This window comes from Pseudophryne corroboree, chromosome 9 (genome assembly GCF_028390025.1).
Source record: "Pseudophryne corroboree isolate aPseCor3 chromosome 9, aPseCor3.hap2, whole genome shotgun sequence".
Taxonomy (NCBI): Eukaryota; Metazoa; Chordata; class Amphibia; order Anura; family Myobatrachidae; genus Pseudophryne; species Pseudophryne corroboree.
The window spans coordinates 248,025,695-248,053,218 of record NC_086452.1 but is presented as its reverse complement, the minus strand read 5'-3'; the positions used below and the strand labels follow the sequence as shown (position 1 = coordinate 248,053,218).

The window sequence follows — 27,524 nt, the reverse complement described above, 5'->3', positions numbered from 1 at the left end:
AGCTATTTGCCGTGGGTATGGAAGATATTACAGTATTCGTATTTATCATATAAAATTCATCAATGTACATAAACAGTGAAATTGCTGTGACAATGACCTTTTGGGTGTAATATGAAAATTCCTATTTTGAATCAGAATAATATAGATTCGGATATCCCTGGTGCTCTCTCAGAATTCCCATTCACAGCTATATATACACACACACACACACACACACACACACACACACACACACACACACACACACACACATGTCCTGCACTCTCATCAAGCATATTCTATCAGTGGGGTGCTACCATATTCCATTGGCACCCCACTGATGGAATATGCTTGATAAGAGTGCAGTACGTGTGTGTGTGTGTGTGTGTGTGTATGTATATATATATATATGTATGTGTATATAATATATATATATACCAAATAGCAATCGTCCCGGCACTCCACTCCTCATAGAACCAACTGCTGAGGTGCCATTCCTGTGGGAAATGCAGCGCAGACCCAAATAGCTAGTGTGGATGTAATGGATGGCACTCATTCAGACTCCACAGCGTATGCGAAAAGAGGTGAAAATTTAATCAGCCGACATGTTTCGGGGAACGCAGCCCCGTCCTCAGGGCCAGACAAACCAAACACAATAATGACATGACTTATATAGTGAACACAACACATACGCTGTGGAGTCTGAATGAGTGCCATCCATTACATCCACACTATATATATATATATATATATATATATATATATATATATATATATATATATATATATATATATACACACACACACACACACACACACACACACACACACACACACACACACACACACACACATATATGTTTCCGGGTCGGGCGACCTTACTTTTAAAGCTACAGTTTATGTACCATAGGGGGTAATTCAGACCTGATCGTAGCAGCAAATTTGTTAGCAGTTGGGCAAAACCATGTGCAGGGCAGGTGTGGAAGATATAACATGTGCAGAGAGGGTTAGATTTGGGTGGTTTAAATTGTTTCTGTGCAGGGTAAATACTGCCTGCTTTATTTTTACACTGCAATTTAGATTTCAGTTTGCACACACCCCACCCAAATATAACACTCTCTGCACATGTTATATCTACCCCACCCTGCAGTGCACATGGTTTTGCCCAACTGCTAACAAATTTGCTGCTACAATCAGGTCTGAATTACCCCCATAGTCCAGTGTCCCACAGCCTGCTTGAGAGAAAACTGTTCAAAGGTAAGTGACCAAAAATCCTATTTCTTTTGTAAACCTACTGTTAGGAAAAGTGTATTATCTCCCAGTTTTTTCACATTTACAGTGTAAGTTAAAATGTTTTCATGCTACTAAAAGAATCCTCGCTATGAGTCAGTGAATATAGTGTTTGTTTTCTTACCCAGCTTGCTGTGAATAGTATGTAATTCAGCATTGAAGAAACATCCATAAATGTATACATTTGCTTGTGCTGAAATAGATAACTTCACAAGTTAGTTACACAGGTTCATTATTGGTCTTTGTAAAATGTGTGGTTGGATAATATTTCCATGGATCAGCAAGGGAGTACAAGTCATTTTATTTTATTTTTTGGTTGCTTTCTGGATTGCCACTAATTGGGTTAAAAGCATTATTGCTTAAAGTTATATTTTTATAACATATGTAATTCACCTGACATTCCCCCCCCCCCCCCCCCAAAAAAAAAAACAAAAAAACCAACTGCTTAGAAATTGTCGGTTTTTAATTACTTAATAAAGTTTAAATAGTTTTTAATAGATTATTAAGTATTTTATTTAAAATATCTATCGGTTGTTTTGTTCATAGGCCCCCATTATAAAATAACTTCCCACCCCCACCATTGGTAATAAAACCCCCCAAGTGGTCTTAAATTGTAATGTTTAATAAACCATCCCCAATACCTTGTGACCGGGGTGGTTTTTTGGGGGTTTTCTTGAGGGAAATTATTATTTCTCTAACGTCCTAGTGGATGCTGGGGACTCCGTCAGGACCATGGGGATTAGCGGCTCCGCAGGAGACAGGGCACAAAAATAAAGCTTTACGATCAGGTGGTGTGCACTGGCTCCTCCCCCTATGACCCTCCTCCAAGCCTCAGTTAGGTTTTTGTGCCCGTCAGAGCAGGGTGCAATCTAGGTGGCTCTCCTAAAGAGCTGCTTAGAAAAAGTTTTTTATTTTCAGTGAGTCCTGCTGGCAACAGGCTCACTGCATCGAGGGACTTAGGGGAGAGAAGTGAACTCACCTGCGTGCAGGATGGATTGGCTTCTTAGGCTACTGGACACCATTAGCTCCAGAGGGAGTCGGACCACAGGTCTCACCCTGGGGTTCGTCCCGGAGCCGCGCCGCCGACCCCCCTTGCAGATGCCGAAGATGGAAGAGGTCCAGAAGCAGGCGGCAGAAGACTTTTCAGTCTTCCTGAGGTAGCGCACAGCACTGCAGCTGTGCGCCATTGTTGTCAGCACACTTCACTCATCGGTCACGGCAGGGTGCAGGGCGTTGGGGGGGCGCCCTGGGCAGCAATATATAATACCTTTTTATGGCTAAAAATACATCACATATAGCCCTTGAGGCTATATGGATGTATTTAACCCCTGCCAGATCTCACAGACTCCGGAGAAGAGCCCGCCGAAATAGGGGGCGGGGCTTATTCTCCTCAGCACACAGCGCCATTTTCCTGCTCAGCTCCGCTGTGAGGAAGGCTCCCAGGACTCTCCCCTGCACTGCACTACAGAAACAGGGTAAAACAGAGAGGGGGGGCACGTTTTTTTGGCGATATTACTATATTTAAGCTGCTATAAGGATACAACACTTATATAGGGTTGTTCCCATATATATTATAGCGCTTGGGTGTGTGCTGGCAAACTCTCCCTCTGTCTCCCCAAAGGGCTAGTGGGGTCCTGTCTTCAATAGAGCATTCCCTGTGTGTCTGCTGTGTGTCGGTACGTGTGTGTCGACATGTATGAGGACGATGTTGGTGTGGAGGCAGAGCAATTGCCGGTAATGGTGATGTCACCCCCTAGGGAGTCGACACCGGAATGGATGGCTTTGTTTATGGAATTACGTGATAATGTCAGCACATTACAAAAATCAGTTGACGACATGAGACGGCCGTCAAACCAAGTTGGTACCTGCCCAGGCGTCTCAGACACCGTCAGGGGCTGTAAAACGCCCTTTACCTCAGTCGGTCGATACAGACCCAGACACGGACACTGAATCTAGTGTCGACGGTGAAGAAACAAACGTATTTTCCAGTAGGGCCACACGTTATATGATCACGGCAATGAAGGAGACTTTGCATATCTCTGATACTACAAGTACCACAAAAAGGGGTATTATGTGGGGGGTGAAAAAACTACCTGTAGTTTTTCCTGAATCAGAGGAATTGAATGATGTATGTGATGAAGCGTGGGTTAACCCAGATAGAAAAGGGCTAATTTCTAAAAGGTTATTGGCATTATACCCTTTCCCGCCAGAGGTTAGGGCGCGCTGGGAAACACCCCCTAAGGTGGATAAGGCGCTCACACGCTTATCAAAACAAGTGGCGTTACCGTCTCCTGATACGGCCGCCCTCAAGGATCCAGCTGATAGGAGGCTGGAAACTACTCTAAAAAGTATATACACACATACTGGTGTTATACTGCGACCAGCCATCGCCTCAGCCTGGATGTGCAGTGCTGGAGTGGTCTGGTCGGATTCCCTGACTGAAAATATTGATACCCTGGATAGGGACAGTATTTTACAGACTTTAGAGCAATTAAAGGATGCTTTTCTTTATATGCGAGATGCTCAGAGGGATATTTGCACTCTGGCATCGAGAGTAAGTGCGATGTCCATATCTGCCAGAAGAAGTTTATGGACACGACAGTGGTCAGGTGATGCGGATTCCAAACGGCATATGGAAGTATTGCCGTATAAAGGGGAGGAATTATTTGGCGTCGGTCTATCGGATTTGGTGGCCACGGCAACTGCCGGGAAATCCACCTTTTTACCTCAGACCCCCTCCCAACAGAAAAAGACACCGTCTTTTCAGCCGCAGTCCTTTCGGTCCTATAAGAACAAGCGGGCAAAAGGACAGTCATATCTGCCCCGAGGCAGAGGAAAGGGTAAGAGAGGGCAGCAAGCAGCTCCTTCCCAGGAACAGAAGCCCTCCGCGGGTTCTGCAAAGCCCTCAGCATGACGCTGGGGCTTTACAAGCGGACTCAGGAGCGGTGGGGGGTCGACTCAAGAATTTCAGCGCGCAGTGGGCTTGCTCACAGGTGGACCCCTGGATCCTGCAGGTAGTATCTCAGGGTTACAGGTTGGAATTCGAGAAGTCTCCCCCTCGCCGGTTCCTAAAGTCAGCTTTGCCAACGTCTCCCTCAGACAGGGCGACGGTATTGGAAGCCATTCACAAGCTGTTTTCTCAGCAGGTGATAGTCAAGGTACCCCTCCTACAACAGGGAAAGGGGTATTACTCCACGCTATTTGTGGTACCGAAACCGGATGGCTCGGTAAGACCTATTCTAAATCTGAAATCTTTGAACCTGTACATACAAAAATTCAAGTTCAAGATGGAATCACTCAGAGCAGTGATAGCGAATCTGGAAGAAGGGGACTTTATGGTGTCCCTGGACATAAAAGATGCTTACCTGCATGTCCCAATTTGCCCTTCACATCAAGGGTACCTCAGGTTCGTGGTGCAAAACTGTCATTATCAGTTTCAGACGCTGCCGTTTGGATTGTCCACGGCACCTCGGGTCTTTACCAAGGTAATGGCCGAAATGATGATTCTTCTGCGAAGAAGAGGCGTATTAATTATCCCTTACTTGGACGATCTCCTGATAAGGGCAAGGTCCAGAGAACAGCTGGAGGACGGAGTAGCACTAACCCAAGTAGTGCTGCAACAACACGGGTGGATTCTGAATTTCCCAAAATCTCAGTTGACCCCGACAACACGTCTGCTGTTCCTGGGAATGATTCTGGACACGGTTCAGAAAAAGGTGTTTCTTCCAGAGGAGAAAGCCAAGGAGTTATCCGAACTTGTCAGGAACCTCCTAAAACCAGGAAAAGTGTCTGTGCATCAATGCACAAGAGTCCTGGGAAAGATGGTGGCTTCTTACGAAGCAATCCCATTCTGCAGATTCCACGCACGAACTTTTCAGTGGGATCTGCTGGACAAATGGTCCGGATCGCATCTGCAGATGCATCAGCGGATAACCTTATCGCCACGGACAAGGGTGTCTCTTCTGTGGTGGTTGCAGAGTGCTCATCTGTTAGAAGGCCGCAGATTCGGCATACAGGACTGGGTCCTGGTGACCACGGATGCCAGTCTGAGAGGCTGGGGAGCGGTCACACAGGGAAGAAACTTCCAGGGAGTATGGTCAAGCCTGGAGATGTCTCTTCACATAAATATACTGGAGCTAAGAGCGATTTACAATGCTCTAAGCCTGGCAAAACCCCTGCTTCAGGGTCAGCAGGTGTTGATCCAGTCGGACAACATCACGGCAGTCGCCCACGTAAACAGACAGGGCGGCACAAGAAGCAGGAGAGCAATGGCAGAAGCTGCAAGGATTCTTCGCTGGGCGGAAGATCATGTGATAGCACTGTCAGCAGTGTTCATTCCGGGAGTGGACAACTGGGAAGCAGACTTCCTCAGCAGACACGATCTACACCCGGGAGAGTGGGGACTTCATCCAGAAATCTTCCACATGATTGTGAACCGTTGGGAAAAACCAAAGGTGGAGATGATGGCGTCTCGCCTCAAAAAAAACTGGACAGGTATTGCGCCAGGTCAAGAGACCCTCAGGCAATAGCTGTGGACGCTCTGGTAACACCGTGGGTGTTCCAGTCAGTGTATGTGTTTCCTCCTCTGCCTCTCATACCCAAAGTACTGAGAATTATACGGCAAAGGGGAGTAAGAACGATACTCGTGGCTCCGGATTGGCCAAGAAGAACTTGGTACCCGGAACTTCAGGAGATGCTCACGGAAAATCCGTGGCCTCTACCTCTAAGACGGGACCTGATTCAGCAGGGACCGTGTCTATTCCAAGACTTACTGTTAGGCGCCGGGGTCCGCTCGGCCGTGCGGCCCGGCGCCTAGCAACCAGGGACGCCGTGCGCGTTCAGCCGCCGGCTCCCTGGCAACGCTAAGACGCCGGGCGCACGGAGCCGCTCTGACCTTAGCAACGGGGACACCACGTTCAGCCGCGTTCCCCGTTGCTGGGTCTATTCTCATTACCCTGATTATGTGCTGGCCGTGCAGCATGCAAGCTGCACGGCATTTCTATTTGATTGTCCTGTCTGGATCTTGATTGGAGGGTGCCTGAATAAAGGCACCCTCAGGACTTCTTACAGACGCCGGTGATAGCTTCCTGTTTGCTTGTGTCTGCTGCAGAGAGTTCCCAGTCCCGGTCCTTTTGGTTATTCCTGTCCTCAGAGATCCTGTACTCGGAAGTTACCATCCGTTCCTGGAGTCTGACCGAGCACCTTTAACATCTGGTGGTGTCGTGAGTCGCGGCGCAGCCGTGTGTTGCGGCTTGTCCGCTTCTGTTTATTATTTTGTTTAATTGTGTTCTGGAGCTTTGCGGAGGATTCCGCTTCCACAGATCCACTCTGGTGTCCGGCGGTGCCGGATAGGAGTGTCGGATCAGTGGATCTTTGGTTGTCCTTTTTCCTGGCGGCTAGTCCGCACATACCTTTTGATTTAGTTAGTTAGCTTGTAACCCCTGGCCTGGTTGCTTAGTCAGAGGGCCCCTTGTTATCACCCTGTCTCGGACTTCCCCTTGTCTCCCTTTAAGACCTGCGGGGGCATCGGGGTTGGGCAGACATAATCCGCCCTTCGAACGCGGCTGCCATGGGCTCAAGCAACCATAGTCTCGCAGGGGATTTCTGATTACACGGGCGAGACAACGGAGTTAGGGCGCCAGGGGTTACTAGGCTATCCAGCTCCCACAACCAGCTTGTTTTCCTGTACTCAGATCCCTGCCATAAAGATCTCCTCCGGTCTGGAGTACAGGAATCATAACACTTACCGTGGCTGCGTTTGACGGCGTGGCGGTTGAACGCCGAATTCTAAAGGAAAAAGGCATTCCGGAAGAGGTCATTCCTACACTGGTAAAAGCCAGGAAGGAGGTGACTGCACAACATTATCACCGCATTTGGAGAAAATATGTTGCGTGGTGCGAGGCCAGGAAGGCCCCCACGGAGGAATTTCAATTGGGTCATTCCTACATTTCCTGCAAACAGGATTGTCTATGGGCCTCAAGTTGGGGTCCATTAAGGTTCAAATTTCGGCCCTGTCGATTTTCTTCCAGAAAGAATTGGCTTCAGTTCCTGAAGTCCAGACTTTTGTAAAAGGAGTACTACATATACAGCCCCCGGTTGTGCCCCCAGTGGCTCCGTGGGACCTTAATGTAGTTTTGGATTTTCTCAAATCCCATTGGTTTGAGCCACTCAAATCGGCGGATTTGAAATATCTTACATGGAAAGTAACCATGCTACTGGCCCTGGCTTCAGCCAGGAGAGTGTCAGAATTGGCGGCTTTATCGTATAAAAGCCCATATCTGATTTTCCATTCGGACAGGGCAGAACTGCGGACGCGTCCTCATTTTCTGCCTAAGGTGGTGTCAGCGTTTCACCTGAACCAGCCTATTGTGGTGCCTGCGGCTACTAGCGATTTGGAGGATTCCAAGTTGCTGGACGTTGTCAGGGCATTGAAAATATATATTTCAAGGACGGCTGGAGTCAGAAAATCTGACTCGCTGTTTATACTGTATGCACCCAACAAGCTGGGTGCTCCTGCTTCTAAGCAGACGATTGCTCGTTGGATTTGTAGCACAATTCAATTTGCACATTCTGTGGCAGGCCTGCCACAGCCTAAATCTGTCAAGGCCCATTCCACAAGGAAGGTGGGCTCATCCTGGGCGGCTGCCCGAGGGGTCTCGGCATTACAACTCTGCCGAGCAGCTACGTGGTCGGGGGAGAACACGTTTGTAAAATTCTACAAATTTGATACCCTGGCTAAAGAGGACCTGGAGTTCTCTCATTCGGTGCTGCAGAGTCATCCGCACTCTCCCGCCCGTTTGGGAGCTTTGGTATAATCCCCATGGTCCTGACGGAGTCCCCAGCATCCACTAGGACGTTAGAGAAAATAAGATTTTACTTACCGATAAATCTATTTCTCGTAGTCCGTAGTGGATGCTGGGCGCCCATCCCAAGTGCGGATTGTCTGCAATACTTGTACATAGTTTTTGTTACAAAAAAATTGGGTTGTTCTTGTTGTGAGCCGTCTGTTCAGAGGCTCCTACGTTGTCATACTGTTAACTGGGTTCAGATCACAAGTTGTACGGTGTGATTGGTGTGGCTGGTATGAGTCTTACCCGGGATTCAAAATCCTTCCTTATTGTGTACACTCGTCCGGGCACAGTATCCTAACTGAGGCTTGGAGGAGGGTCATAGGGGGAGGAGCCAGTGCACACCACCTGATCCTAAAGCTTTATTTTTGTGCCCTGTCTCCTGCGGAGCCGCTAATCCCCATGGTCCTGACGGAGTCCCCAGCATCCACTACGGACTACGAGAAATAGATTTATCGGTAAGTAAAATCTTATTTTGTTTCAGTTTGAACTTTACGTGGTGGAGCACTTTCATTGACATGGTTTCCATGTTGGTTCCACATAGTTTTTTTTTTTTTTTAAGATTCCCACAGAGTTCTAGGGTTTGTTTGCAAAACAAATTATGTAAATGTTTATCTATTTATCAACTCCATAATGGATTAGCCCTCTGGTCAGTTTAGTGGAGACACAACAAATACATACCCCCGATATTTAGTGTGACTCCTCTTTCAGTTGGTCCCAATGCAACCCTCCCTTCCTTTCCTGGAAGTGTATAGGCTGCTCAGACAACTAGCCCTTGTCTACTTGAAACCCATACTTGTCTGGCCTAACTAGACATTGGGGGTTATTCAGGTTTATCAGCAAACCAAAAATGTAAGCAATTGGCCAAAACCATATTGCCCTGCAAATCTAAATTGCAGTGTAGAAATTAAGAAGCCAGTATTTACCATGATTATTAATAATATAACCCACGCAAATCTAAATATCTCTGCACATGTTACATCTGCCCCACATGGAGTGCAACATGGTTTTGATCAATTGCTTACTTTTTTGGTTTGCTAACAAACCTGAATAAGGCCCATTGTGTCATGCGTTTATCCCAGAGTAATGTTATTGTGTATGTGGTATAACAAAGTTCCTTTCTTGCAGGGACCGTGTGGTAGCAGTGTTTGTTCAAGGTCCTGCTTGGCAATTTAAGGGCTGGCCATGGGTGTTGCCTGATGGGTCTCCTGTAGATATCTTTGCAAAAAGTAAGCTTTTTAACCACTTAGTAAATCAAGTAATTATTTAAAAATGTTTTATTTCTTCTAAATTTTAGTTTATTTATAATATAGAAAACATTTAAAGTCAGAGAGACCTGTAAGGAGCTTGTTTTGTTGTGATTATGAAATAATTAGCATGTTTTTCGTCTGTTTGTTTTAAAAAATATTGTCACTTGCTAAGGTTATTAATGCATTGTATATGTAATACATTTTTACATTAATATGTATTAGTAGGGGGGTGTGGCCTTGCTACTGTGAGGAACAGACACACTTGCCTTGAGCTCCCCACTTCCAGAGGCCTGAACCATCTAATTTAGCTCAAATCATACCACAAAGTGCCCCCGTTCATAGACCCCCATCTGCAGCACTCAGGGGAGAGCTCAGACTACGACCTCGGAATCGGGGAGCAACTTAATAGAGCTCCCGCGGATTGAGGCCTTGTCGTACCCTCCAGCCTGGGACCTCGATTTTGATCCGGACCCGACGCGGCTCCATACTGTCCCGCCCGCTACTAATTACACGCCCTGACGGACCACCAAACACTCTCCAGTCACAAGACCCCCCCGACGGTGCCCAACACTCTACCGCTGCTGCAGAACCCACCCTGTTGATCGGCGTTGGGTGCCACTCCAGCCGAGGGTGATCCGTCCGGCGGCCATATTGGAAGGGGCAGATTCATGCGACGGGCCCCCCCCACCGCCGGCTACGTTGAACGGATAGACCCGGCGAGGTCTCTACCCGACGACGCCGGGCTCCGCACACCGCCGGACACGACTACCGGACCTGCCCGACCTCCGGCCCCCGCCGCAAAGCACTCTCACCCGGTGCACGGACCCGTCCGGCGGCCATCTTGGAGGTGGCGGACGATCACTGCAAGCTCCACACCACCAACGCTGCCCTCAATATAAGCTGCGGGAGCCTGTCTGCGGGCGGACACCTCCCTGAAGGTATTTAGCCCTCCGCCACCACTTTTATTCACTCTGCCCACAGGCCCTGAAAGCTCTTGCCACGAGTGCTCCGTCCGGCGGCCATATTGAGAGTGGCAGCCACTTATAAACAAGCCCCATTCTGCTGCTTATACTGCTCAGCCGGGCCCGGTGTGGCTCTACACAGGGCGGCCCCCGGCTCATCATTGGACACTCCTGCCCGAACAGCCCGGCCTTTGCCGCACCCCACACCCGTACATTAAACGGACCCGTCCGGCGGCCATCTTAGAGGTGGCGAACGGCAACAACAAATCCCCACACCACCAACACCGCCCTCATCATGCACTGCAGTCTCTAGCTGGAGGTCCCCACTGGACGCTCCCTAAGACCCCGTGCCTCTGCTTCACTGGAAGCGCACACGAACAACCCCCCCCCCGCGCACCTGATTGGCCCTCAAGACGCCGGCTGATACGCCACTACTTAAAAGCACAACCTACGAGCGCGCCCCCCCTCCCCCCCTGAATGGTGCTGCTCATTTGTGCCCTCCATCCCATTCCTAATTCACAGTGCCTAGTTCCTCACTACATGTGTTCTCTATAATTCGCCTGATGAAGATTTACTATTAAATCATGGGGTGGCCTGACCTGAACAAGGGCTCAGCTGCACGCTTCGGTTATTAACACCGTATGCCTCTAATGCATCTACTTCTATGAGAACGTAACTGTCACTTTATCACGGGAAGCCCCATAACACCCATTCCGCACTGCAGAACTTTCCATTTTCACTATTACCTATTCCCACGGAATGCCACAGAAGCGCCGAAAGGCCCCTGCTCCATCCAAACCCAGTATTATCAGGGCGTGGGAAAAAGCCGGTTCTCTACCGAAACAATCACCTGGAGCAGAGAACGCTCTGATCATGGCAGGTGCCTCTCGCACCGACCCCCCTTTATCGGCTCAAGATGTGATCGCCATAGTTACTAAAACGATACAATCAGAGATGAGATCGGCCCTAGCAGATTCTAAATCGTAACTGGAAGACCTAGGTACCAGAACGAACACTCTCGAACAGAAAGTAGATGAAATCTGCCAATACCAGAGTGTCATGGATCAAGAATTCACGGATCTGCGGGCAGAAATGGAAACATACAAAGATCATCTCGAGGACATTGGAAATCGAAATAGGCGGATTAACATCCGCGTACGCAACATTCCGGAAACAATAACTACCGACACACTTCCAGCCTACTTAAAGGACCTTTTTCTCCATATAGACCCTGACATCTCAGTGGATCTTCTTCACCTGGACCGGGCCCATAGGGCCCTCCGCCCAAAACCACCCTCGACCCAACCGCCACGGGACGTTATCCTCCGCTTTCATTATTTTAAAGCGAAAGAGCAAATTATGACTGCTGTTAGAGGGCTCTCAACGGTCTCCTACTCTGGGTCTCAACTTCAACTCTTCCAGGACCTGGCACCGTCGACCCTAAAGAAAAGAAGAGATCTACTGAATGTCACCAAGACTTTGAGAACCCACTCTATCAAATACAAGTGGGGCTTCCCCTTCCAACTTTTGGTCAACAGAAATGGCACGACTCACGCCGTCAAGACCCCAAACCAAGGCTATGACCTACTGAAGTCGTTTGGTCTCCTAGAGGATGTTCCAGAAATATGCCGACAACCTGCTTCACCCTCTAGACCAGGCATTCCCAACCGCGGTCCTCAAGGCACACCAACAGTGCAGGTTTTAGTGATATCCAGGCTGCAGCACAGATGGTTAAATCAAAATAACTGAGCTACTAATTAAGTTACCTGTGCTGAAGCCTGGATATCACTAAAACCTGCACTGTTGGTGTGCCTTGAGGACCGTGGTTGGGAATGCCTGCTCTAGACCCATGGCGCCAACAAAAGAATGGACCCCGGCTTAATTACATTATTCATGCTAGTTTGGAAAACTATGTTTCACATTATTTCAATGTTCTTCATTCACTTCTTGATGCTCTTTTTATAACAAGTTTGATAATTGTCCTTTAGACGATCCTGACGCCCTTTTCCTTCTCTTCTTATCCACTTGCCTCAGGCGCCAATATGTTAACACGTTAATATTTGCCCTTGTTCTCCCTTAGGTCACCCCGTTCTTTTTATTTTTTATTTGTTACTTGATATGCTCACCAAGCTTCACGTTCAACGAATTCTGTTGTTAATACACACCCTCACACTCAGATGGATGTGTCAGGACGACACTCCATCTTTCTACATTGGACCTAGCTCCACTAAAGGAGTAGGTCGCCTTCTCTCCCCCTTAACTCTTAACCCCTCTCTCTCTATCTTTAATCTTCTCCATGTTCTACCCCCCTGCCCTCCCCGCCAGTTGGGGTGTGAACCCCATCTGTTACTGAGCTCATTCTCTTTTGACCCACCATGAAGTTGACAGTTTTTACTCTCAATGTAAACGGTCTTAACTCCCCAACCAAAAGGGCTATGGCCATTCAATACCTTCACAGGCGTAAACCTAGCATTGTTATGCTGCAAGAGACCCACCTGAAGTCTCCACATTCTTCCCTCACGACCAAGCAATATCCCACGGCCTTTCACTCCTCCATGAACGCTAAACGCCGCGGCACAGCGATTCTCATCCATCAGAACACACCTATCACTATACACAACTCTGACCCACTGGGACGTTTTCTTATCCTCAAGGGTACATATAATAATGCCCCAATTATACTGGCTTCAGTCTATGCCCCTAATGACCAACAAGGTTCCCTATACGCCACCTTCTTTAATCAACTTACCCAATTGCCCCGAGGACTTACCATCATAGGAGGCGACTTTAACACTATCACGGACCCCAAACTAGACAGATCTCGCTCCTCTACCACTCCCCCCAGGCACGCCAAGACATCTAAGGCGCTCATGTCACGATTGGCCCTTCACGATCTATACGACGCATGGAGAGTACAATACCCCAATGCGAGAGGTTTCACACATTACTCTCCCCCCCATGATCTACACACTCGCATTGACTACTTCTTTGTAGACCGTACCACATCCCAATCTCTTGTGGGCGCTCAGACCCTCCCTATACCATGGTCAGATCATCTAGCCATCGAACTGGAAATTTCCTCTCATATAGGCCCCCGACCTGTTCGCCAATGGCGACTGAATGAATCCCTCTTCTTGAAACAATCAAATGTTGAGACTATAGCCACAGCCCTTACAGATTTTATTACCCTCAACAATACCCCTGATATCTCTTCACCCATCCTGTGGGAAGCTCATAAGGCTACCCTCCGGGGCACCCTTATCAGTTTGTCAGCTACATCTAAGAAATCAGAAATGTCACGTATACTAGAGCTAGAAAAGACACTAATTTCCCTGACAGACCTACACCACAATCACCCTAAAAGACGCACTTATCTAAAAATACTCGCTGTTAAGGGACAACTTTCGCAAATCTTATCTAAAAAGGCAGCACAAACTCTCTTATGGGTTCGACAAACTTTTTATGAAAAATCTGATAAAGCAGACACCATCTTAGCTCGAAGCTGCGCGCTAAACGCACCCGCAACCGTATTCTCAAGCTAAAATGCCCAGACGGCACCATCACTTATGAACCTCAAGTTATGACCAGACAATTCCGCCAATTTTATGAATCACTTTACAATCTCTCACACAACCCCTCTGCCTTGCCATCAGATATCACCTCTCTCACCCAATACTTAACCTCATGCTCTCTACCCACTCTATCCGAGGCACATCTTCAAAGCCTCAATGCAGCGATCACTGATGAAGAGATTAGATTAGCTATCAAATCGCTACGCCGTTCCGCAGCACCAGGTCCTGACGGCTACACCGCCCTATACTACAAAAAATTTACAGACTCGCTGCTCCCTATGCTTCGTCCCCTCTTTAATTCACTACTGGAGGGCGGTACGCTCGATGACGCCACTACCAGGGCCAACATTATAATTATCCCTAAACCACAGAGAGACCCAATGGAGATGGGCAATTATAGGCCTATTTCTCTTTTGAATGTCGATTTAAAACTTTTCGCTAAGATTCTTGCCATGCGTCTAACCCCTATATTGACGTCCTTGGTCCATCCAGACCAGGTGGGCTTTATCCCCAACAGACAGGCTTCCGATAACACGAGGCGCCTGATCAATCTCATCCAAATAGCAACAACCCGTTCGCTGTCGACCCTGGTGGTGGCGCTCGATGCTGAGAAAGCCTTTGACAGGGTTGCTTGGCCGTTTCTGACTCAAACCCTACGTCATATGGGATTTCGAGGCGCTTTTCTCAATGGTATTAACTCCCTCTATCATAACCCTTCCGCTTCCGTACTAGTAAATGGCCTCACTTCCGAGCCCTTCCAAATAAAAAACGGCACCCGTCAGGGCTGCCCCCTCTCCCCCTTGTTGTTTGCCCTTATCATGGAGCCTCTCGCAGCCAGAATAAGGCTTAATAGCAATATTACGGGTGTAAGGGTGGGTCACTCGGACCATAAGATAGCACTATATGCGGACGATGTAATATTGACATTAACCAACCCCACTGTCTCCCTCCCAACCTTATTTGCTGAGACCCACATCTATGGCCAACACTCAAACTATAACACCAACACAGAAAAAACAGAATTTTTAGACATCAATATTCCACACTCAGATTTAACACTACTTCAAACGGACTTCCCTTTCCGATGGCAATCTGAGAAGCTCAAATATCTGGGAGTCTATCTAACAAAATCATACCCCCGGCTATATACAGCCAATTTCCCAAGATTGCTTGCCTCTATCAAAACGGACCTATTAGCGTGGAATAAACAATATATCTCATGGTTCGGACGTACTGCGGCGGTCAAAATGAACGTTCTACCCCGCTTATTATATTTATGGCAGACACTACCAATCCATATCCCTATTTCAATCCTTAAGAACCTGCAGCGAGACATTTCAAATTTTATATGGGCAACCAAAAAACCAAGAGTTAAGATGCGAATACTACATAAACACCAATCCACAGGAGGTATAGGAATACCTGACCTGATCAAATACTACCGAGCCACCCACCTAGCCTCTTGCATTCACTGGCATGCTCCGCCCAATCAGAAAGTATGGACACATATAGAAGCCCACACATCAGTATACTCCCCTTCCACCCTCTTATGGTGCCCGCGAACGCAACGCCCACCAACCTCAATTATGCTCCCCACAATACGATTCACGTTATCCATATGGGATTATTGTACACGATTCTACAAACTCCGCTCATTCCACCCCCTCCTGGTCCCCTTATGGAACAATCCTATCTTCACTCCCGGTATGGACCACTATCACTTTCCACATTGGACTGCCCACAATATTTTGTTTCTCTTGGACCTAGCTCCCCTACACACCTTCCCGGACTTTGCTACTATACAATCACGCTTTAACCTCCCCCACAGAGTTTTTTACCAATTTTTACAAATCCGACACTTCCACCACTCGCTTCACCGATCCTCCCCAGGCACTCCCCTCACACCCACTTCAGCTATTGAATCCCTCTGTCGTTCACGGCACTTATCTAAAGGTCTTATATCATCAATTTATCAGATTTTGCTATCACACAATCAACCTGCTAAGGAATCCCACGAACTGGCATGGGAGAGTGACACGGGGGAGACTCTCACCCCCGAAGACTGGTCCCTAATTAAAATGGCTATATCAAAATGCTCAATTTCAGTGAGCATTAAAGAAAATGCCTATAAACTTTATACTAGATGGTATCTGGTACCGACCCGACTCCGCGCAATCTTCCCTGATGCCTCGGACCTTTGCTGGCGACAATGTGGCCAGAGAGGATCCTTATTACACGTATGGTGGACGTGTCCTAGTATAAGTCAATACTGGAAGGAAATACACAAACTAATTAAAAATATCACTGACTTTGATATGCCCTCTTCACCTTTCTATTCTCTCTTAGCTAGACCGATCCCCAATCTCCCACGCCCCACACTCAAACTGATCAATCACATACTTAACACAGCGAAGTGTCAAATCGCATCGCACTGGAAATCCACAGCCCCCCCTCCCGTCCCTGCTACTATCAACGCCATATGGTCAACTTACAGACTGGAACGAATCTCCTCAGTCCTACATGACACCCCGATTCAATTTATCCGCTTTTGGTCACCTTGGACCGATTATTACAACGCTGAACCTCCCTTGTCAACCATCTAAAATCATCTGAATTCCCCTAGCATGATGATACACCCCGACTGGCAACTCCCCCCCCCCCCCCCCCCCCCCCCCACTACTTTTATCTCATGATTGCATCTTCGATTTTGAAATTCCTATCCCTAATCCTGCCTCCCCCCACCCTCTCTCTCACCTTCTCTCTCCCCCTTTTCTCATGTTCTCCTTCTCTGCACCCTTTCTACCTTCCTATCTCCCTCTATACATATTCATTAAAGTTCTATACTATCTTCTTCCTCCTTCTTCTCCACAATCTACTACACCTTTTTCTTTTACTCTTAGATCTTTGACTAGTATATGCTTCTCCACATACACAAAATGTTAAGTTCTATTTCAATGTTATAACGAGTTACACTGCTGTCGATCTCCAATGATGTATACTAGACTGCAGGCGCTATATACAGTTTAATGATGTCTGATTAAGGTTTCATAACAAGCCTGCTGTATTTTTTCTTTTTTTCTTTTTTCTTTTTTCACACAAGCTGTAACCTAATTCCATATCACCCAATAAAATATTCTTTAAAAAAAAAGAAAAATATATGTATTAGTAGAATGAACACATGGGCTATTCCACACCAAATCAACACATGGTTTCAAACAATTTAAGATTGTAATGAAATCTGGAATATTAATTTTGCCTTGTGTGCGAACGTAATTTCAATATCTAAGGCTGATATGTACACTGGTGTTGAAGTTATATGGTATTAACTTTATTTAAATTGCATTTGCAGCTCACCTACTTATTATTTATTAGCAGTTTCTTATATAGCGCAGCAAATTCCGTTGCGCTTTACAATTGGAAATAACAATGATATAACAAACTGGGTGATAACAAACAGTCATAGAGTTAGGAAGGCCCTGCTCGCAAGCTTACAATCTATAGGGAAATAGGCATGTATACACAAGGAAAGGTGCTATTTATTGCATAGTTGTCCACCGGATTGCAAAGGTTCTTGGTGGGCTGTATGATATGGTCATAAAGCAATGATGAACCGGGTTCGAGAGGAAGGAAAAGTGAAGAATGAGAAGACGTGAGGATATGTGTGGACTGTACAGAGTGGATGCAATTTGATAGGAAGGTGTATGAAAGTTATGTGGGCGGTTCTGGAATTTGATATGCTTGCCTGTAGAGGTGAGTTTTCAGGGAACGCTTGAAGGTTTGTAGACTAGAGGAGAGTCTTATTGTGCGTGGTAGGGCATTCCACAGAGTGGGTGCAGCCCGATGAAAGTCTTGCAATCGTGAGTGGGAGCGAGTAATGAGTGTGGATGAGAGACGCAGGTCTTGTGAAGAGCGAAGAGGTCGGGTACTTGAGCTAGAGAGCTGGGCAAGGTCTCCTTTTAAACCTATTTTTATGATCTTTCATAGGATACATAACAGCAGTATGTTTCAAAAAAATGTAATTAACAATTTTAAAAACTATATTTTATTTTCTCAAATTATATTTTAAAAGTTTTTTTTTGGGGGGGGGAATTGTTCATACTGTTAAGAAATCCACAAGTTTTTATTTTGGGATCATAAGAGGTTTCACTTTGGATTTTTTGGTAAATTAATAAAAATGAGATCTATCTAGGACTGTTATTTTTTTTATTTTTTTTTTAATGTAGCCTTTTTATTAGACAGTCAGCAGATAACAATGGTAATAACCGAAAAAAAACACGTAAGAGACACGTGCAAAAAAAAGACGTTCAAAGTCATTACTAAATAACACCGTGACAATAGCGACTACATAATAAAGCATAGCTCTCCAAGGTGTCGAAACACCCCAACTAGCACAAAGAAATAAACCCAAAATGCATTACTACTATTACAGCAACATTAAATAGAATAGAACAAAAAATTAACGTTTAGAGAAGAGTAAATATGATAAGAAAGAAAAAGAAAGGGAAAAAAAGATAGGAAAGAGAAAGAAAGAGAGAAAATAATAATAGAAGAAGTAATGCCAAGAGAAGAAGAGTCGAGCATCAATTCCACAACAAATAAAGTACAAAGTAGAAGCTGGAAGAGGACCTAAAATCCCAGGTGTAGGGGAGGTCTATGGCCTATATGAATAGAAATTTTGTAACATGCATATATTACCAAGAGAGGGTCCTCAGGTGAGAACACCGGTAATACGATTAATCATGTACCATTGGGTATCCCTGAAAACTTTCCAGATACAAGTTTGAGTGTTCAAAGCCAGGCTAGCAATATAAACACCCCATTTTTTTTATGGAAAAGGTCCACTCCTTTGTCAACCTGGAAAGTGGCCATACGTCTGTCACAAAAAAGAACATCTAGGAGAGCTGATTCCCACCCTCCGACTGTCGGAGCTGTTTTAAAATTCCAGTGTCTTATTACCTGTTTCGCTACCGTAACCATAACTGTTAGTAAGGGAACCACAGGAGAGAGATCAAACTGCAAAACCGAGGGCGAGAAATCTGCAAATAGAAGAGGGCCGGCCTGCCTAGGAAGAGTCAAACTGAGAGAATGATTCAAATATCGAAGGATTTTATAACAAAACTTCCGTATTTTCCCACAAAACCAAAAATGATGTGCAATGGAAGCTCCACTAACTCCACACTTAGGGCAAAGGCCTAATTCCTCAGGCTGGAAATGCCTCTTTTGAGAAGGTGAAACATACATTCTGTTTATAACCCGCAAATGTATTTCCTGCAGTTTAGCAGATTTAAAAAAATTTAAGACCGACTCAGTATTTGCAGATATCTTCTCCATCGAGGGTGCATCTGGAATTTCCTTTTTCCAGGTTAAAGAAAGAGAAGATCAAGATGGGGTGGTCACCTCTATGAGGTCATTGTAGAGATAACAAATCTTGAATGGGTTACATTTACAAAACGTAAGGGTATCACGGACTATAGAAGTATTCAACGATCTACCCAGTCGGTCTAATAGGGACCGGACATAGTGACGCATCTGGAGATGCATGAAAAAGTGAGAGCGAGTCAACAAAAACCTGTCCTGTAATTGTGTAAAAAAGAACATCTGTCCACCAGTTTCAAAGACATCTTTGATAGCAGTAATTCCCCAGCATTTTCATGTGTAAAGGGGTCTGTTGTCCAATGACTGGGCAGGTTTAGGATTACCCCATAAAGGTATATGTGGGGATTCAAAAGGGTTACAACCAAACATCTTATGAATAGAGGTCCAAGCTTTATAGGTATGCCAGAATAAAACATTATTTCTTTGTCATGTGGTAGTTTAGAGAGAGGGGTGTGAAGTAGTGCTGCTGGCGAATAAGGGAAGAACAAGGCTTCTTCCAAATCCAAATTTGTAAATAGACCCGATTGGAGAAGCCAATCAGAAGCAAATTTAAAAGCGCCGACCTAGCAAACATTGTCACGCTGGGCATACTCAGACCACCATATCGTTGTTTGACGTAAGTTCGGGCTCTAGGTGTACGAGGTTTACTGCTTTTCCAAATAAACCTCGAGAATAATTGCGAGCAGAGAAGGGAATCCTTTATAGTAATTGAGATGGGGAGCATTTGAAGTAAGTAGGCCAGTTTGGGAAAAATAATGGCTTTTATCACTGCAACCCTACCCATCAGTGAAAGTTTGAGGTCCTTCCAATTCTCTAGACGTGTTCTAATATTTTGAATAAGTGGGGTATAATTGATCAAGTATAACTGATGAAGCTGCAATGGAATATAGATTCCTAAATATTTCATTTTGGTTGGGGTTAAGGTAAATTGAGAAGAGAAATCGGCGTACAGAAGTGGGTCAGTAAAATTAGTCAGAGGAAGCAGCTCAGATTTATGAACATTTATTGAACAGCCAGCAAAGGTACTAAAGCAGTCTATAATGTCAAAAATAGCCGGGTTGGATACAAATAAAATCATATCATCCGCAAATAATCCAATCTTAACCTCCTTCCCTCCCACCGAGATCCCAGAGAAAGCTGATTGATGTCTCAGGGCAATAGCCAGTGGTTCCAACACAGTCGCGAAAAGTAAAGGAGATAACGGACAGCCATGCCTAGTCCCTGTATGAATTGTTAGGGGTTGAGAGAGAAATCTGTTAGTGAAAATTTGGTTAGAAAAATTGTGGTAAATGATACGTATAATGTTCACAAACTGTTCAGGGAATCGAAACCGTCGGAGCATCTCGAACAAGTCACTAGGTCGAATGCTTTCCCTGCATCAAGAGATAACAATAGTGTGGGATCACCTGCCCCAGCACCGTCCAAGGACTGGAGGACCGTCAAAACTTTACGGATATTAGTCACCGATTGCCTAACCCAGATAAAGCCGGTTTGGTCTCTAGGGATTATCCCGGGTAAAATAGATTTCAACCTGTCAGCCAGCAACTTTGTGAACAGTTTGTAATCTACGTTGAGTAAGGAAATAGGTCTGTACGAGGAAGGGAGAAGAGGATCTTTACCTGGCTTGGGTAAAACACGAATCAGAGCCTAATTGAAATAATGTAGGATAGTATGGGTAGAAATAATAGAATTATAGAAGGCGGTCAGGGAATCAGCTATTTTAGGGGGAAGTAGTTGAAAGAATTCACCAGACAGACCATCTGGACCCGGTGATTTTAGAGTTTTGAGGGCCTTAATGGCATCCACAATTTCAGTAACAGTAAAAGGTGCAATAAGGGAGTCCGACTGATCAGAGGATATTTGTGGTAGCTGAAAACTCTCCCAAAAAGAGCATTTGTTGTCAAAGTCAATATCACCTTGTGAGTATAGAAAGAATGGAAAATGTCAGCTACCACTTTCCCCTCAAACTGTATATTTGCATTTGAGTCCCTTAAAGCCTTTACATGATGAGGACCTCCCTCAGATTTAAGATTAGAGAGCAGACGGCTAGGCTTATCCCCATACTGAAAAAACTTACATTTGCCGGCAATGAGAAACCTATTATCCATCTGAGTGAGAGTGTGGTCAAAATGTTGTTTAGCTTCCCTATATTTCTGTTTATCTAAAGTGGGTGAAGTCTTGAAAGATTGGAAGGAAGTGGTGAATGTAAACTGTGCTTCCCTGTAGGCAGCGTCCGGATCCCTCTTATATTTAGTATTATTTTGCAATTATATCACCCCGCACGACAGCCTTGGCAGCCTACCAGAACAAGGCAGGGTCCGACATATGGTCAGAGTTATTAAAGCAATAGGAATCCCAGGAAGCTATTAGCATAGATTGGAAGCTTTGAGAAGCCGCCGGTTTAGCAGGAAATCTCCAATGGGAGCGAGTTCGCAGAGTAAATTTACCTTGCAATAGAAAAGAAATAGGAGCATGATCCGAAATGCTGTTGGGAACAATATTTGCCTCAATGACCCTGGAGACAGATCGGTGGACACAAGAAAATAATCAATACGCGAGAAGGAATTATAAATTGCTGAGTAACAAGTATATTCCAACTCAACGGGATTACGCACTCGCCAGATATCAATCAGTCCCAATTGTTCAGATATATAATCCAAATTAATTTTGGGGAGCCGGGCCCTCTGAGAAGAATAACCCATTTTATCCAAAACCAGTGAGGAGACTAGGTTCATATCCCTACCCAAAATAAGAGAAGTGTGCGAGTAAGGCCGTAAAAGATTAGTTATCTCCAAATAAAACCTTTGATCTTATACAGCAGGTGCGTAAATATTGCACATAGTAAATCTGGATCCCTCTAAAGTAATATCCAATATAATGTATCTGCCTAAGGAGTCAATCTCCTGATGATGGATGTCAAATTTAATACCCTTACGAATAAGTATTGCGACACCCCTCGTTTTTGAGGTAAAAGAGGAGGACGCAAGAACTTCATGTCTCAGCATACCAAGTTTAGCATGTTCAGTAGGGGTCAAATGGGTTTCTTGCAATAGTGTAACATCTGCCTTAATTTTATTGAGATAGGTAAGAATGTGTCTTCGCTTGATAGGGGAGTTAATACCCCTAACATTCCAAGAGTACAAATTAGGGTGGGACATTTATCTGATCTACAAAAATAAATGCAAAAATAGTAATGAACCTACATTTGGTAGAGTCATCCATCATCAGGGCAGTACAGATAATATAACCCAGCAGTACTTGAAAAACAATTACTGAGCACGTAAGTGTAGAAAGGACAATATGAACCAACAACTCATGCGACAAAGATGTTGGAGAAGAAAAAAGATGGAGAAGAAGAAAGATCAGGGAAGAGAGAGAAAAAGAAAAAGCAACAAGAACCAAAAGATAAAAACTTTTTTTCATCAACAGATTTTAACATAAGCAACTAACATCTAGCAGCTGTGATGTATAATAAACCGTAAACAGGCAATACTGACTCAGCAAACCTAGAAAAGAAAAACAATTTTCATGAAAGGGGGGGAACAATTCACAATCCGTAAGCTCCCAACAGAAAAATTATAATCATCTCAAACCATTGGGAGGGTATAGATTAGTTCAAGAAAGAGTAATGAAACCATAAGACCTGAGTTCAATCATTATGATCCATAGAGGCTGAAGCGGAAGTCGACACCGACCTTGATGATGCCATAATTTCGGACACAAAGTCTTTAGCAGAGTCCACTGACGTGAAATCCTTCGGACCCTGTGGGGTGAAGATGCGCAGCCGCGCAGGATAAAGAAGAGCAAATCTAGTGCCATTCTTCACCAGTTGGGAGCAAACCGTGGACATTTTCCTTCTGGCCCTTGAAACCTCTGCGGAATAATCCTGAAATAGGAATGGTCTTTGACCATCCCACTGAAGAGGCCCCTTACTCCTGGCGGCAGCCCAAATCTTTCCTTATGTCGAAAGTTCAGGTATTTAAAGATGTATAATGTAATTGAGAGAACGCCACAAACAGTAGCAATGTGGAAGTGTCTTGCAGATCATGGTAACCCGACCAGCAGCATCACCATAAAAATAATATTACACAGAACATTGCAAGTGATCAGAAGCATACAGTCTGCCACACATGTACGGGGTGATTGTGGGGGGTACAGAAGATAGAATTCACTTTGTGGTGATGGACTGGAGCAGGAGTCTTTCAGTAAATAGGCGTACAGGGAGGGCAGTGTTCCAGGCAATGGAGTATAGGTAGAGGTACTTTAGAACAGCAAATGTCCAGGAGTGCCTTGTTAGAGCAGGAGATATGTAGTATCAAGCAGGAGTAAGGCACTAGGAAAGTAGTGTGGAGAAGAGAGGAAACCTCCAGCAGAACTGTCAGCAGAACAGATGGTTGGTCACAGAATGGAGGTCCTTATACCATATGCTGGGAACAGGTGTATAGGCACTGCAGGTCCCTTCGTGACACTTCCAAAAAGCACTTATAGGTTAAAAAAACAAAACATATATACTGGGAGGTATGGTGAGGGCAGAGAAGGATCAGATGCCCACTGACCTTATAATAGGACCAAAGACGCCAGCCTCCCGTCACGCTGACAGTCACAGTCAGAGCTCCGGAAGTGCGGCACTGCGTCTTCTCCCGGCCTGTCCCACCGGGTCCCCGCCGCTTGTATACAGATCGCCACAGTGTGGAGGGACTACAGGCGGAGCCACAGGCAAGCAAAGCGAAAGTCACAGGTCCCGGCGAGCAGCAGCGGAGTTCGCGGTGGGCGGAGCTCTGCGGTGGGCAGGCAGGGAAAATGGAGCCTGCGGCTGTAGGTCCCGATGCAGGCCGCAACCCGCGAAGGCCACAATAGCGGCTCCCCGGCTCCGCGACCTCACACCAGGTAACCCAGGCACATGGGGAGGCAATAAGTGGTCACAGGAAGGCAGAACAACTTGTCTGGGCAGGGTAAAGAGCTGTTATAAGCAGGAGCTCTGTCATCCTGCATCCTGCTCCCTCTCCAATCAGGCCATGTTCCCCCCTGTTAATTGCTTTTAATGTCCATTTAATGTTTATTATGTACAATGACACTGTTAAACCTATAAAATATTTAAAAGTTTGAGATAATTTTATGTATTACACATATTTTAAGAAAGCTTACTATAGATCATCACCATTTGGTGCTGCTACTCTGGATTGATGGTGCTACTTGATGGGTTGGACTGGTAGAAGGCTTTATTTTGTTTAGTATTTTCATTTCAGAAAGGGTGTACATTCGACTTATTCAAGTTAACTGATTCGCATTACACAGAACATCTATCAGGAATCTGTAAAACATCTGGCTAATTTTCATTGATGTTTTAATCTTTATCTAGAATTAATTGGAGCCACCATTTGTTGACATAGACAACCATTACATACAGATGTGTCCTCATACATACTGTATGTCCTCAAGATGCCTGTCGTGGTTGAGCCACGAGGTCCCGTGCAACTCTTCTAATGTCAGGTGTTTTTTTTTTTTCGTGTTTTTTTCGCCGCAAATGCATCCTAGTCACAACACAGTGTGACTAGGGCACGCAAAGAGATTCTGCTGAGTAATTTCATATAACACTTGTATGTGACTGTGTCTGCATATGGAGCAGAACAGAACTTGCATTGGATAAAAATTTGGCTGCTATGTTGCAGCACTCTGTGTACAGATTCAGACTCAATCACACACACAGATATACAGGTGTCACATCAAATTAATCAGCACATTTTCTTTAGAAAATAATACATTTGACACTAGAAGATTCTCATGCAACCTGGTGTGCCAAGAGGGGCTGATTGGCATTATTGCAGCAAAGATGTATGAGAACATATCTGTACCCTCTGATGTGAGCTTTTCTTGGGTTACCGTCTCTTCCAATGAATTTTATGAGAAGAAAGAAGTCTTCACAAAGATTTTGTTGTGGCTACTGCAGATATGGAAACATGGAATTTCTGGGTATTGAAACATGGAATTTCTGGGTCCCAGGAATTGCTACGGTGTTTCATAAGTGAGCATCCAGAAATAGGATTAGAATTTTTTGTTATTGTTTTTTCCCCCCCAAAAAAAACTTTTATTTTTTCTGCATCACTGTTTAAATGAAAAAAGTAATATGTTATAAACCTTGATCTACCATGTTTCATTGCTTTCTAACAATAATGTTGTTAGTCTTTGATTTATTTTACATATTTCAATAAAACCAATTTTTTTTTTTTGCAGCTTATTATTCCTATTAGATATGAATATTAATTTATGTAGGTAAGCATATTAATACATACAAAGTATACTCAAAATTGAAAATAAGAACAAATAATTAAGGTGAAGCATTAGTCCTGCTCATTACTTGAATAAAAACACTAGGTTTTTAATATAATAGGCTTTATGTAAAAGACGTCACGGTGCCATTCCAGGAGTCAAAGCATAATAAGTGTTTTTAAAGAAAAAAAAAAACATTTGATTTAAACCAGCCAACTGACCAGAAATATTACAATTTCAATATGTTCTTCTTGTCTTGAAGTTGTTGTGGTGTAAAAATCTGATTATCGTATGGATGTCGCAGGCTTGCTCGGGCTGCTATCCACTTCACTGTGCCACCTACATCATTGCAAGGACTTTGCCATGAGCAGTCGATGAAAATGCCACTCTGCTTCTATACCAAAATCATCTTTATGAGGCCATAAGTTGCTGAAGTTTTTCTTGTTCTTAAATTGTGCGGCTGACCCATCGGAGAAGTAGTATTTCTTTTTTATGATGGTTTCTCTAATGTCTTCAAGAAGATTGAGTTTCATCTTGAAGCAGTAGATTGCCACTGTGTTGTGTTCTCGACAGTCTTAACTAACATAGCTAAAATGCTCAGTTTTTGTTTCTCCCTTGTAATACACCACAACTGGGAGAATTGTAGCTTGGACACTGGACCAATGATATCTCTGGGTCTCATCCTGCATGACAAATGAGTAGTACTCGGTAAAATCTAAATTTGAAATGGAAATAGTAAAAACAAATGAAGCCTTCTGGAAGTAGTACCATCCATCCAGAGCAACAGCACCAAATGGTGATGATCTGTGGAAATCTTTTTTTAATATGTAAAAGACAAAAAATTATTTCAGAAGTTTAAAATATTTTAGTATTAACATGCAGTCATCGTACATAATATACATCCATGGGATTGTTTAAGGAGATTAATTAAACGTAGTGAACAGCCCTAGATAGTTATCAATTTCAAATTTTCAATTTGTTAAGAGTTTTGAGAAAATGTACATTTTTAATTTGAAAATGTTGGCATTTTTCATTTTTAATTGAAACATTCTGCTGTTATATATATGAAAGCCCATAAAACACTCAAATACTAGGCTGATATGTACACTGGTTTTGAAATGATATGCCTTTGAAGCTGCAATTTTTAATGAGAAATTTGCTATTAACATTTTTTTAAATAGCGGCTAACTTAACTGAGCTAGAGGTGGGCAAGGTCTCATTTTAAATCTTTTTCTCGACACCCATGGCAGTCTTTATTATCCAAAATGTTACTGAAATTAGAGATTGTAAGGTAGACTTTTCTTTTGAAAACTCTTCATATGATGTGGAATTGACCACATTCTAATTTAAATTTACCATCTTTGTTACTTAATGCAGTTAAAGCCTTTCATCTCAAGTATGATGAAGTTCGACTGGACCCCAATGTACAGAAATGGGATGTAACCGTTTTGGAGTTGAGTTACCACAAAAGACATTTGGACAGACCTGTTTTCCTGAAATTTTGGGAAACTTTGGACAGGTAAAAGCTTTTTTGGTATCTTTATTAAGAACAGTGCTTTCCAGTTTTAAGGTGTAGCTTTTAAGATGATATTTTAATTGATAATCTTGGTGCACAAACGTGCTATATGTAAGTTCAAGAGTATTTTATTTGGTTTGTGTAATGTCATTGTCTCATGCTAACATTACCCCTATCATGATTTGAAACTACTACATTTTATAAATGAAATTCTTCTGTTATTGCTACTAAGAATACGGTCTTGTTAATTGTAAAACTGTGACGGTCTCCCATTGCACATCTGTACTCTCCACAATCTGTGTAAGTGTATATGTATGTGTGTATGTATGTGTGTGTGTGTGTGTATATATATATATATATATGTGTGTGTGTATATATATATATATATATATATATATATATATATATATATATATAGAGAGAGAGAGAGATATTGTGTGTGTGTGTGTATATATATATATATA

General features: G+C 44.3%; 1 protein-coding gene across 1 annotated transcript in view; it reads left to right on the top strand.

Moving 5' to 3' along the window:
- CDC73 (cell division cycle 73) overlaps positions 1–27,524 on the top strand; it is a 418,707-nt gene that overhangs the window by 385,966 nt on the left and 5,217 nt on the right. Inside the window, exons 15-16 of the mRNA XM_063940193.1 lie at positions 9,246–9,346; positions 26,922–27,063. Of these exons, the coding sequence (XP_063796263.1) occupies positions 9,246–9,346; positions 26,922–27,063 (243 nt within the window). The remainder of the gene's footprint in view (positions 1–9,245; positions 9,347–26,921; positions 27,064–27,524) is intronic.